The 12,533-nt window shown below is 28.7% G+C and overlaps 1 protein-coding gene across 9 annotated transcripts; it reads right to left on the bottom strand.

Annotated features, from left to right (window-relative positions):
* Positions 1–452: 452 nt before the first annotated feature.
* On the bottom strand, positions 453–10,549 carry LOC107441525 (sterol carrier protein 2). 9 transcript variants are annotated; one of them, XM_021145358.3, is made up of 2 exons: positions 10,301–10,549; positions 453–3,328 (listed from the first exon to the last, which is right to left on the bottom strand). In XM_021145358.3, exon 2 carries the CDS (start codon positions 3,318–3,320, stop codon positions 1,725–1,727), a length of 1,596 nt encoding a protein of 531 aa, XP_021001017.1. In that variant the 5' UTR covers positions 3,321–3,328; positions 10,301–10,549; the 3' UTR covers positions 453–1,724. The 9 variants fall into 9 exon arrangements, with proteins under 9 accessions (XP_021001017.1, XP_071040708.1, XP_015910303.2 ...); XM_071184607.1 differs by having other exon boundaries at positions 453–3,333; positions 10,301–10,545; XM_016054817.3 differs by having other exon boundaries at positions 10,039–10,304.
* Between the last annotated feature and the right edge of the window lie 1,984 nt (positions 10,550–12,533).

Below are 12,533 nucleotides of genomic sequence, written 5' to 3'. Positions count from 1 at the left end.
TGCATTGAACAGTATGATCGTCAGAAACTTAAACGAAGCAGTTATTTTATAACCCAGTCCAGTATATATGTATACAAGCTCTTACATCATAAGTATGTTACTGTATTTAGTCATAAAAGCTTAAAGCTAAACTAAATTCTCCCAATACAATAACAAATTCTGTTAAGCTTTAAAAAAAATTAAAACAGCATGTTTTGGCATACAAATTAATTTATTTTGCTATATATTACCTTATGATCCTAAATAATAAGACCATCATAAATTATAAGCAAATTTCCAGTTAAATGTCAGTAATTAAAAATCCTACAGTTATAAATATTTTTTCATTCGGAGCAAGACACACTAGGATACTCAAAATAGATACTAAATACGAATTTTTTATTTTTTTTTATTTTTAGAAACTAAATAACGTTTTTGAAATGAGGAACAGAAAGAAGTATGACGAATATAAAAACAGGGTTATAAATATTTTTTTTATTCAGAGCAAGACACACTAAAATACATAAAATAGATATAAGCATATGAAGAAAATAACTAAATCTTTAAGAAACGAAATAATGTTTCAGAAACGAGGAACAGAAAGAAACAAGACAAATATAAAAATGTGATATTTTGCCATTCACAATGGAAAAGATTTTTAAAGAAAAGGTACATACATCAAAATAAAAACATATCTAATCCAGAAGAAAATTATATTAAAATAAAGATATTTTAATTTTATTTCAGAACTATGACTTACTGACTTCATAAAGCTCCAAAAAAAGTTAACTATCGGTAAATAAACTTTAAAATTATATCTCACAGCCTTAACAAATTAAACTACTAATGAAAACAAGAAAAAAAGTCTTTGGCATAAAAAAAGACTAGTGACAATATACAACAATAAAATATTTTATAACTGAAAAAATATATAATTCTAAATCACATTTTAATATATTTTCATTATGGAGCTAACTATCATTTAATTTCTAAAAATTTCTTTTTCTCAAATTTGGTTTCAATATATCTCCCATAAAAATTAAAGTAGCTATGGTTAGAATGATTTTACTGAATTAAAAATGTAATCGATTCAATAAACTTTTTATCTAGAATGTTTTAAAATGTATTTTATAATTATTCATCCACAAACATTTAAATGACGTAGCAAGAAAAAAATAATAAAACAAAAGTATAAACAAAGAGTTCTTTGGTATTTTTTGTAACAGCTACTTTAACAAATTAGAAAATCACTTCATAAATCACACAAATATTATGTTTAAAAAAATCTGCATAAATAAATAAACTATCAAGACTGACAAGCATTAAATTATTTTCTTATAAAGATCAATCTGGTTTTTGATTATGAAAAACAAAAGCCATAAAATTTAGCTTTGAATTTTGCAATGATGATCCTATATTACAACAATACATTAAGAGATTTTAATGCAAGACTAGATGAGGGAAGAAAAAAACAGTTGTAAAGATTTAACGAACTTATGACAGTCCAAAACAAAAATTTAACTTAAAATGGCACTAACTGAAAAATAACTGTTATATACTGAAATAATTTTTGTCATATGTATTAATACATTTACTTTTAGACAGTTAAGAACTTACGGCAGTCCAAAACAAAAATTTAACTTAGAATGGCACTAACTGAAAAATAACTGTTATATACTGAAATAATTTTTGTCCTATGTATTAATACATTTACTTTTAGACAGTTAAGTCATAATTAATTTCATTTACAGCTTAGACAACAAAACATTTTTCAATGACATGAATCTGGTGATTAGTCCCATATTTCCTTTAATTTTTAATTTCCCAGCAAAAAATGCCTTTTCAAAAGTAGACTTCTTATTTAAAATATCAAATAAAGCTCCATCTCCGATCGTTATAACGAGATCTGTTTTAGTGTTCGGATCGAAAGACACAAAGATCTTACCCTTATCAACGCCTATGCATCCTTCTGCAACGTAATCAGAATTATCATCATTAACTCTGATTTTAGCAGATGCTTTCAATCTTTTATCAACCATGCCTTCAGCTGTTTTTATCAATGGGATACTTCTCTCAAAAAACTTAGCAGATTTTAGTTTGAAGATTTCTTTAGGAGGAACAATATCAGAATCACTTGAACTAGGAAAACCCAATCTGTATAAAGTAACAACAACTGCCCCACCCAGTCCAATATTATGCTGCAATGCCAATTTCGCATTGGGCACCTGCCTATTCCCAGCTTGATTTCGTAACTGCCAACATAATTCCGAACACTGTGCTAAACCAGTAGCTCCCAAAGGATGACCTTTTGAAATCAATCCACCACTAGGATTAACAACATATTTTCCACCATATGTGTTATTGCCAGTATCAACCAACTCACCACCTCTACCCACTTCACATAAGCCCAGGGCTTCATAAGTAATGAGCTCATTTGTAGCAAAGCAATCGTGTAATTCCACTACGTCAACATCTGTCGGCTTTACTCCCGTTTTTTTAAACAGTCTATCGGCAGCATTTTTGGTCATGTCGAATCCAATCATTTTTATGCTACTGTTCTCTTCAAAAGCACTTGGAACATCTGTTGTCATTTCCATTCCCAAAATTTCAACAGCTTGACTTTCTAATCCATGAGTTTTCACAAAATCTTCACTTGCAAGAATAGCAGCAGCTGCACCATCAGACGTTGGACAGCACTGTAATTTTGTTAGTGGCTCATAAACAACAGGAGAGTTCATTATTTGTTCCAAAGAATATTCATCACGGAATTGAGAATATGGATTGTTTACTGAATGCTTATGGTTTTTGTAGGCAATTTTAGCGAAATGTTCAGGTTTAGTACCATACTTTTCCATGTGTTCCCGACCAGCACTACCAAAAAACTGAGCTGCGACTGGCGCAGCTGCAAATCCATGGCGATTAGATAAAACCAAGACATGTTTATCCATTGGGTTAGTCCGATCATCAAATTTTGATGTTAAAGAGCCTTTTGCCATTTTTTCAAAACCAAGAGCAAGGGCACAATCACAAATACCACCTTCAACTAATTCTTTGGCAATAAACAAAGCAGTAGATCCTGTAGAACAATTATTATTCACATTTATAATTGGTATACCTGACATTCCAACCTCATACAAGGCTCTTTGTCCGCAAGTTGAATCCCCATAAACATAACCGACACAGGCTTGCTGCACAGCATCATATGCTATTTTAGCATCTTGCAAGGCTTTTGTAACTGCTTCCTTGGCAAAATCTGGGTAGTCATTTCCAGTAGAGCCAGGCTTAGTGAACTTTGTCATTCCCACACCAACTACATATACTTTTCTTTGATTGGGAGCCATGACTTCTTCTATTCTTAAAAAAAGAAAAAGATTTCAGAAATAAGTCTTGTGAAATAAAGTGCATGAAACAAAAAAAACAACAAAAAAAATTAAATGTACAGTAGGGAACCGATTATCCGGAACGATCGGGACAATCGATATTCCGGATAACTGATNCTCTAACTCGCTATTTATCCAACTGGGAGCAGTTGTGTCAGTTATGAGTCTAATTCAGAATAAGGGTTATCGTATTCTTTAAGTTGATTTTACTCAAAAGCTGCATTTTAGAGTCATGACATTTTTCTCACCGAGGTCCGATATATTATTAATTAGGAAAGGTTTTAGAAAGTAGATATTAATTAATATGCAATTTAATTAAAGAATATTAATTACTAACCATAACAAAATGACAAAACTTAAAATTTTCTTTGAACATAATAAACAAGTATTTTATAATTTGATATTGATGAAAAAATGCAATTTATACAATATAGAATGTTTTACAGTTTGCCTTACAACCAATTTTTGTTAAAATAATAAGAATGGTTAAAAGATTCTCTGTTGGTGGAGTCCCTCAAAATCACTTTTGTTTCTCAGTATGAAACTAATTGCTACAAAACCTCAAAATGTTCAAATAAGCGATTCCAATTTATTTTTTATCACATATAATTCTTTTTAAACTATTCCATTGTACCCCCTTACTATTATTAACATCTTATACCAAAATTAATTTTCTATTCTAACTAGATAACTGTGGAAACTTTATTTTTTTAAAATAAAGTAAGATTTAATACCTAGTGTTGTATCTTGGGGAGCAGAAAATTCTCAGAGCCTAATATTTTCCCCAAAACACAGTTTTATGGTTTGAAATTTCGTTTAAAATTAGGAGTGTTGTTTAGTTACGATAACTTTTCCAAAATACTTTTAGAAAAATTATAATTATTAAAAGTTTGAGAATTTTTTTATTAACTTAGATAAAAAATTAATTGACTTTACACAATGCTTGAAGAGTTAGCATATATAATAGAATTAAAAACAATGAAAATAAAACTATATTGAAGAAGTAATAATTTATAAAATTAGATTTAAAGTTCCGGCCATTGACTCAAGGAATTCAAACTTATAAATAAACAATTTGATATATAACATGATTTGTGAAATATTTAACGAAATAGAAAATACTTTTTCTTTTTAGAGCCTAAGTTGTAAGTTTAGGTAGAACCTAATTTGCATGATCAGTGATTATACATTTCTGGTTGTCACCATAAAAAAGTTTGAAAAATTTTATTTCAAATTATTTATTATTATTTTTAGTAAGAAATATAGCTCTTATTATATTACAACTTCATGTGCAAAACTGAGTTAAAATTCCTATTCATTTTTTTATTAGCATAAATTTGTGTTTAATTATTCAATGGGCTGTTGAATTTTATTATTTCAATGGGCTGTTGAATTTTATTTTTTACTTTTTCTTTTTGTCATGACTAGCATCAAATAGTGGTTAAACGTCACCAAAAACTACTTGAAATCAACAATGCCCAAGAATAATAGCCAAATAATTATATGGCATTTGAAGTATTTTATGGCATATTTGAAATATTTGTGCATGAATCTCTCTGAAGCTATTCAAATATAATAATAATTGCATATTAAAGTAGACATTATAGTTTTGAGCAGAAAAAAAAATTTGTTTTTTATTTATTTATTTAATTGGAGAGTTCTTTTTAAGACTCAATGAAATCAAAATTATAATACAATCATTACCTTAATTTTCCAATCAATCTAATGAAAATATTTGTTTTCTTATAATTTGCAATATTTTTTTTTTCTTTGTAAATTTTAGCTTAACAACAGCATAAATTTATAAATTTTCATGAAATATAGGAAAAAATACTAAGGAATCTGCACTTCTAACAATTCATGTTTTTTTTTTGTCTTTTTATTTAGCATGTTCCAAGTCTTTTGTTATCATATCAGACTGTATTGAAAGTTTATATTTATGCAATAAATTTTTCCCCCCTAGATATATTCTCTTTAATGCATGTTAAGTTGCATAGGAAAATTAGGATTTAATATTTGACCTTCAACAATTCATAGAATATGCCAATAAAAATATGAATAATAATATTTATTCTAGTACATAAATGAAATATTTTAATGATTTTTGGCATAACAGTTTTAAAAATAAATCCTTAAAAAACAGACTATGGTATAAGAACTGAATACAAGTTAAACATTTAAAGGTCATAAAAGTTAAACGCAAGAGTTTAAATTATGAGTGGACAAAATTAAAATCACAGTGAAATAGCTCGCTAAATTTCACCTGAAAGAAAACACGTTCATATGTCTGCTAAATACTTGCAAAAAGATTCATTATTTTTTCTCGTTTTTAGCATTAATGAATGATGATGATTCATAAAAATTTTCTTAATTTATCTGAAATATTGTAGGGAGCTTTAAGAGATTTTTAATTATAGAGAAAGGCATCTATACACCACCCCCTCCTTCAGCAAATGATGTCCACAGAACCGAAATATTGTACTAGATGAATACCATCCCTGCATTTATAGCTCATGGGAAAAAATATATGCCTGACATTTAAAAATGTTGACAATATAAATATGAATTTGAGAAATATCAATTTTAAAGCATCGGAAAATCATTATTCTGACATTTCACAATGAATAAATTATAAAAATAAATGCATCACAGATGTTTTGAGAAATAATTTCAATCATTCATCATTTAAGTAGATTTTGAGACTTTATAATATTTGCACTGAAATAAATGTACAGCTTAATGCCATAAGATATATATTCTAAGCAGTGCTTAACTCGAGATAAAATAAGGAGTAGATTAAAAAAACATTTAAAATAATAATTAGTAAACTTTTATTAAAAACATTATGTTTTAGTGCCACAACAATAAGATAAAAATATTTTTGTCACAATGGTACATCTTCATCAGTAGGATAAAAATATTTATCCTGCTGATGAAAGTGTACTATGGTACATCTGTAACAATGGAACATCTTCATCAGTAGGGGATTAGAAAATTTATCCTACTGATGAAAGTGTACCATTGTAACAGCCAAACCCATATAAGTTTTCAATAAATTTTACAATTTATTTTAAACATTTTTTAAATGAAATTTAAACTAAAATAGGCTTTAACTTAGTAACTTAAATAGTAATAACTTATTCCAATTACAATCTGAATATATAATTTCACACAAAAGCTTACTAAAATAATTTCTAAATGCTACACAATAACACAGACTAGATTAGCTGAAAAATAGAAAATAAAATGTTTGCTTAATTAAAATATTATAATTAAACAGCGATATGAAATAATTAATTTAATACATGAATAATTTAGCTGTTTTCTATTATTGCATTGTCAGTTTTTGAAGCAATTACAACCCAGCAAAGATTTTGTGTTGATACATATCTCTAACTTTTAATAAAATTTAAATTTACTTGTGTCAAATTTGATATCTAAAATTTTTCTAAAAAAAAGAGATCTCTCTCGTATTTATAAAAAAATATGGGAAAATGCTTAATGCAAAAAACATACCCTAGTATGTATTTCTGGTGTGTAAAATAAGAAATGAAGAAAAGATACATTTAGTTATAAATAAATACATAAGTTAAACTCACATAGAATTCATAAGAAAAGAGAATAAACACTGAAATAATAATTTTAATAAATATAGACCCCACATAATAATCTAATGCGTTTAAAAATAAATGAATTTATGTTCGTACAAAAATATCAAACAAATGGGGGGAAAAAAAAACATCTGCTCAACTACTTATACATTATTACCCATCATGCTTTAATATTGATAAGAATTTAGGAAATTTTCTTTTTAATGCAAAAAAAAAAATTAATAAACCTATAACGTTTCAAAAACTACTACATAATAAAACATCCTACAGATCAAAACGAAACGAATCTGCAGTTTAAGATAAACAAAATGCCGGTAATATTTTAAATATAATAACACAGACACACAGAAAAAAAAGAATAAATAGAAACTCACAGGATAAATATGTAAACACCCCTTCCTGAGTAGTGTAGCAACAACTACTTTAATCAACAAAATAAAGGCGTTAAGTGATAGGTTGTGTTCGTAACGAGCAAACAGAATGAAAGGCGACTATTCCAACACTAAATGTAAATTGAGAACTTGAAAATTTTTATTTTATTTCTTAGATTAAAGTTAAACATATCATGACTAGCCTTTCAATCATGTACCATTGAATCATCTTTGTTTTGAATCAGATACCATTTTGAGGATTTGAAGAATATGATTCGTTCCTTTTTGCAGCCAATTAGGAATCAGCTAAGTCACATGTTTGATATTCTTTTTTAGTTTCCATTTGCAATAAATAAGCAAAATCATTTTCCATCCAGCTAGTTTGTGGAGAGGGAAAAAGTACGATCCGAATCTTATTTACTATTTTAAAGTTTATTTTATTAGTGGCTGAATATGCTGATTCATTAGAAGCATCTATTTAAGGAAATAAACATAAAAACATATTTTGACAAGATATATACTTTTTTTTCTTCAGATATTGATTTTGACCAATTAGGTATTTAAAGTCCGCAATATTTTTTTGAAAGGGGAAAAAAAGAGATGTTTTAAATATTATTTTCTCAAAACTGTCAGACCTATTTCTTTTAAAATTTGGATTTTGTCATATGAAATTATATAAATTATGTAATTTATATACCTTACAATTCAAATATTTTTCGACCATTTTTAAATTGAATACTAAAAAATAATAAACAATTATTCAAATTTATTTTATTTTATAGATCGATAGATTTCTTTGGTAAACGAATTTTATAATTATGTGCAAAACTTTTTCGCTTTGCTTTCCAAATTTCCATTAAAGTTTGCAAAATTCCCAAAAAATAAAATTATTAATTAGAGGTACAATCCTTCGAATAGTCTCCTGACTAAATTTTGGGACCTTATTTTTCAGAACACTGTTAACCCCTGTATTTCGGACATGACAGAGAAAGTAGATAAGATTGTGTGTCTGATTCCGTAACTATTTAATAATTAGCATTGATTAGTTAATTAATTAATTAAATTATATATATATAACCGACGTTGAACTATCCACCTTATTTTGGCTTTAGGACTACAAATGTTCAACTCGGTAGCCTTGTCATTTTGAACCCGATCCAGAAAACAAGGGAACTCCTTGATCAAGTATTGGGAGAAATTTGCCTTCGTGGAGGACTTTTTGATGGAACTAACCCGCATTTGCGTTTTATGAAGAGGAAAACCACGAAAACTTCACTATGGCATGAGGACTCTAGCCCATAATCCGTCTACCACTTAGGATATTTTACATCAGTACTGAGGTCGGTGCAAGCCGGCTGCAGAATTCGTATCGACCAGCCCTTGGCAAACAACGACCAGCCATAACCGCGATTCGAACCCGGTTCACCTCATTGGAAAGCGAACGCGCTATCCACTAAGAAATCACAGCTCAGCATTGATTAATTTTATTACATTTTATAGCAATCGTTGGATTTTTTGGATTTATTACTACAAATGTTCAACTACGTAACCTTGTAATTCTGAACCCAATCCAGAAGACAAGGGAACTCACGGATCAAGAGTTGGGGGAATTTTGCCTTCGTGGAGGACTTTTTAATGGAATTTGCGTTGCATGGAGAGGAACCATTGAAATCGTGAAAATCCCGTCATTAGAACTAGTAATTCGATTCTTTTTTCCTCCCTCACTGTACGCTTGCCATCAATAGTTAAATATCACAGACCCAAATTATTTCTCTTTATTTTGATAATTAATTTGTAATTGAATAATTTTTTAAAATCTTTTATAGTAATATTAAATGTCCCGAAATCAATAAAATAATTCTGCCAAGAAACTTATTATTTATTTATTTATTTTTTTTTTTTTGAAAAAGAAAAATCGCAAATTTTAGAGATTCTCTGCAAAAATTTATTAATTTTAAAGATCATATAATATTCTAAGAAAAAGCCACTATTATGTAAATATAAACTAAACTATTATTAAAAAAAAAAAAACTATTATGTAAATATAATTAAACAAGCTAACGCTTTTCGACTTGACATTGGGCAAAATTACTTCCATGAAAGAAAAAAAAATGTGTAAATCATGCTAACGACGCTACCTATCATTAATAAAATATAAAAGCAGTCATAATTGTAAGAATATATATATTTTAATTAAAACTTGTGATCCAAATGAAACAAGACCCGGATGCAGCTATACTGTGTCAAATACAAATGCTGCTATGCACTCAATAAAATGAATTAAACGATATGTGTTTGAGCCAGAATCAAACAAAAGGAAAGATCAATAAGGTCATTGGACTTTATTTAAATGAAAAAGACAAACGATTTGTGAATTATTATAATTGACATGGATGCTTACAAATTATTTTTTTTTATTTGCAAAAAATTCTATTTTGGATCTGCGTCTGCAAATACTCAGGTCATGGGGTCCCATGTCTGCACCGTTGCTTTAATTATTACTTCCATTAATTAAACAGTTCCTCAGTTAGCGCTGTGAAAGCCTCGTACGAACTTACGAACAAAATTTATAATTTAGAATAATATTATATAAAATATTAAATAAAATATCTCTTAAAACCAATATCAATAAATAAAATTTGTTAGAAATAATTCTGTCAGCAATTTATTTTGCAATGAAAGTAAAATTTGTCTTACCTGGCAAGCTTACAGAAAAAAGTTTATGGAGAAAAATACGCCATCTTGAAATAGATGCTGGCTTTGTGTGTAAATTTGATTGCCTGAATTGTATCTTATTCACATAAGGCCTAAGAACATTTGAAATGCTGTATCTTAAAGTCATAGCCTTGGGTTCAAGCAAACTTAGAAAGTAAAAATTTAAAGTGATATTGCTACCTCAATTAATTTCTTAATATACTGTGATGTTCTGAGAATATTATTATAGTAAATAGAAACTCACCTTTAAGTCAATTGAGACGAAGAAAACTTATTTGCAGTAAAACATTTTATCTACAACTTTATTATCTTTTTCGCTATCTAGTTCAAAATAGTCATAAATATATATATATTTATGTTTGAAAAAATCGTCTTTGGACCAAAAAAAAAAATCGTTTGGAAAAAAAAAATCTTTTTAATGTTCTTAAATGTGTTTTTTCAGAACTCATTTATAGACAAGGCGGATCTTTTAAAAACATGTTGCGTCATTGCTAACGTAATCAGTAATGCATAGAGAATAGGAAAACATATTTTATCTTTTCATTAGAATTCAAGTGGTTGCTGGGAGAAGACTATAACTTTCTTTAAGGCCAAGGATTTTTACCAAAATGTTTAAAAATATAAAAGAATCAAGGCAAAAGGTGTCAATGTATATTCTTGCTCTTTGAATAATGTATTCAAGTACCATTAATCATTCAAGTGAAAATCAATTGGCAGTTATTTTTATACTTTCATCAATAAAACGGGTCTGCGTTAATTCGTCGCACACAAGTCTTGTCACAGTTCATCTAGAGCAGGGGTTTCCAACTTAAACGAGGCCGGAAGCCACAATTAAAAACACAAATCAAATGGCGGGCCGCAACTTAATCAAAATTTTATGTAGGACTCTTTTATCTTTGAAGGAAAATTAAACATTACTGTCAGATTTTTACCAAGTTGTACAAAACAAAAGTATTGAATTACAAATTAAAATAAGAAGTCGATTTTTGAAAAAATTTAATTGCATATTAAAATATTCGGGCTACAGTAACTTTAATGTGCACCCATGTATTAAACAATTAATGTGCAACTGATATCTAATTGTTAAGATATAAACTTTAAAAAGGTTGGTATTAAAACTTACATAGTAGCATACAAAATGTTCAATGACAAAATTGAGGTTTGTCTGCTGCAACCACCAGAGAATAGATATTTACATTTTTAATTAAAAATTTACAAATGTGCGTGTAAATATTTTCGTCCAAAATGAGTGGTTTCAAAAAGTTAAGTAGGAGAATTGCTTCGAGAAAATTTCTGATATACACATACTAAATTATATTCACAAAATACAAAAAAAAAAATGAAATAAAAAAGAGATACACGATTACTTTTGTATTTGAATAAATATTTTCTTGGATGCAAAACCTGAGAAATAAATTTTCTTGCATCGTTGGTATGATAAATTTCACAGAAACGAAGAAACTAGGTTTTTATTAACGAGAAAAGTATCTTAAACCCATATTGATTTTTTACGAAAATTGTCCGCAAAAAAGTGACAGTTAATATATTTTAGTTCGCCGGCCATAAAATAAGGCTTCGCGGGCCGGATGCAGCCCCGGGGCGGCCAGTTGGAAACCACTGATCTAGAGCAGTGCTCCTGCTCCCCAACCTTTCCATTGTCGGGGACCGGTCAGCGTTTGATAATTTTACCGAGGCCGGCAGAAGGGGAGGGGAGCTGACATTGATTGTTTATTTTTATATTTTAAATGCTTTTGATTCAATAGTTTTAATTTAATTGAATTTAAGCATGCCTTCAAAACAAAATACAGTTACATGCGCACGGTATGGGTGCTGCTTTAGGTGACGGAACTTAGATTCATGTTTATCTCAGCTCCCAGTTAACCTATCGTCCATAGAAAGTCGCACAAACCCGAGAGAAATACACTCCAGTAAATAAAATGGAAATAGTTTAATGTTAATAGAGCGGACCTCTACCATTTGATCTAGTGATCGAGGGTTGGGATCCACTGGTTTAGAGCACAATTCGTCACAGCGACACTTAACGTTACTCCAACTCGTTGTAAAGACAATCTGTCGCGAGCACAATTCCTAGCTGAGACAGTTCGCCATAATCTCAATTAATCACTGTGATAATTCGCTACAAAAGCTTTTATAAAATGATGGAAAAATAAGCAAAATAATAATTACTAAAAATATGTTTTAGAGAATTATTAAGCTTAAAAAATTTAATTTGAGTAATCTAGAATGGTTTCAACAACTAGGGAAATGTATATAGAATATTATATTCTTCGTGACAAACGTGTTACTACTACAAATATTATGCTCAGTCAAGATAAATGCTAATTAAAAATATTTAATAATCAATATACAGGGTTCATATAGAGATCAGAAGAAGAAATCCAAGGAGTCCAAAATTTTAAAAACTTTATGTAAAAGATAAGTAGATAGTTTCTTTCTTTTTTTTAAATTAAAAAGCA

Source organism: Parasteatoda tepidariorum, chromosome 8, assembly GCF_043381705.1.
Source record: "Parasteatoda tepidariorum isolate YZ-2023 chromosome 8, CAS_Ptep_4.0, whole genome shotgun sequence".
NCBI lineage: Eukaryota > Metazoa > Arthropoda > Arachnida > Araneae > Theridiidae > Parasteatoda > Parasteatoda tepidariorum.
Note: the sequence above shows the minus strand (reverse complement) of the source record. Positions and strands in the feature narration are given on the sequence as shown.

Coding starts and splice junctions, on each gene's coding strand:
- LOC107441525 (XM_016054817.3), bottom strand. CDS start 10,183: ATGACTTTAAGATACAGCATTTCAAATGTTCTTAGGCCTTATGTGAAT. Junction 3,329..10,038: donor TTTTTCTGTAAGCTTGCCAG/GTAAGACAAATT, acceptor TTTTAAGAATAG/AAGAAGTCATGGCTCCCAAT.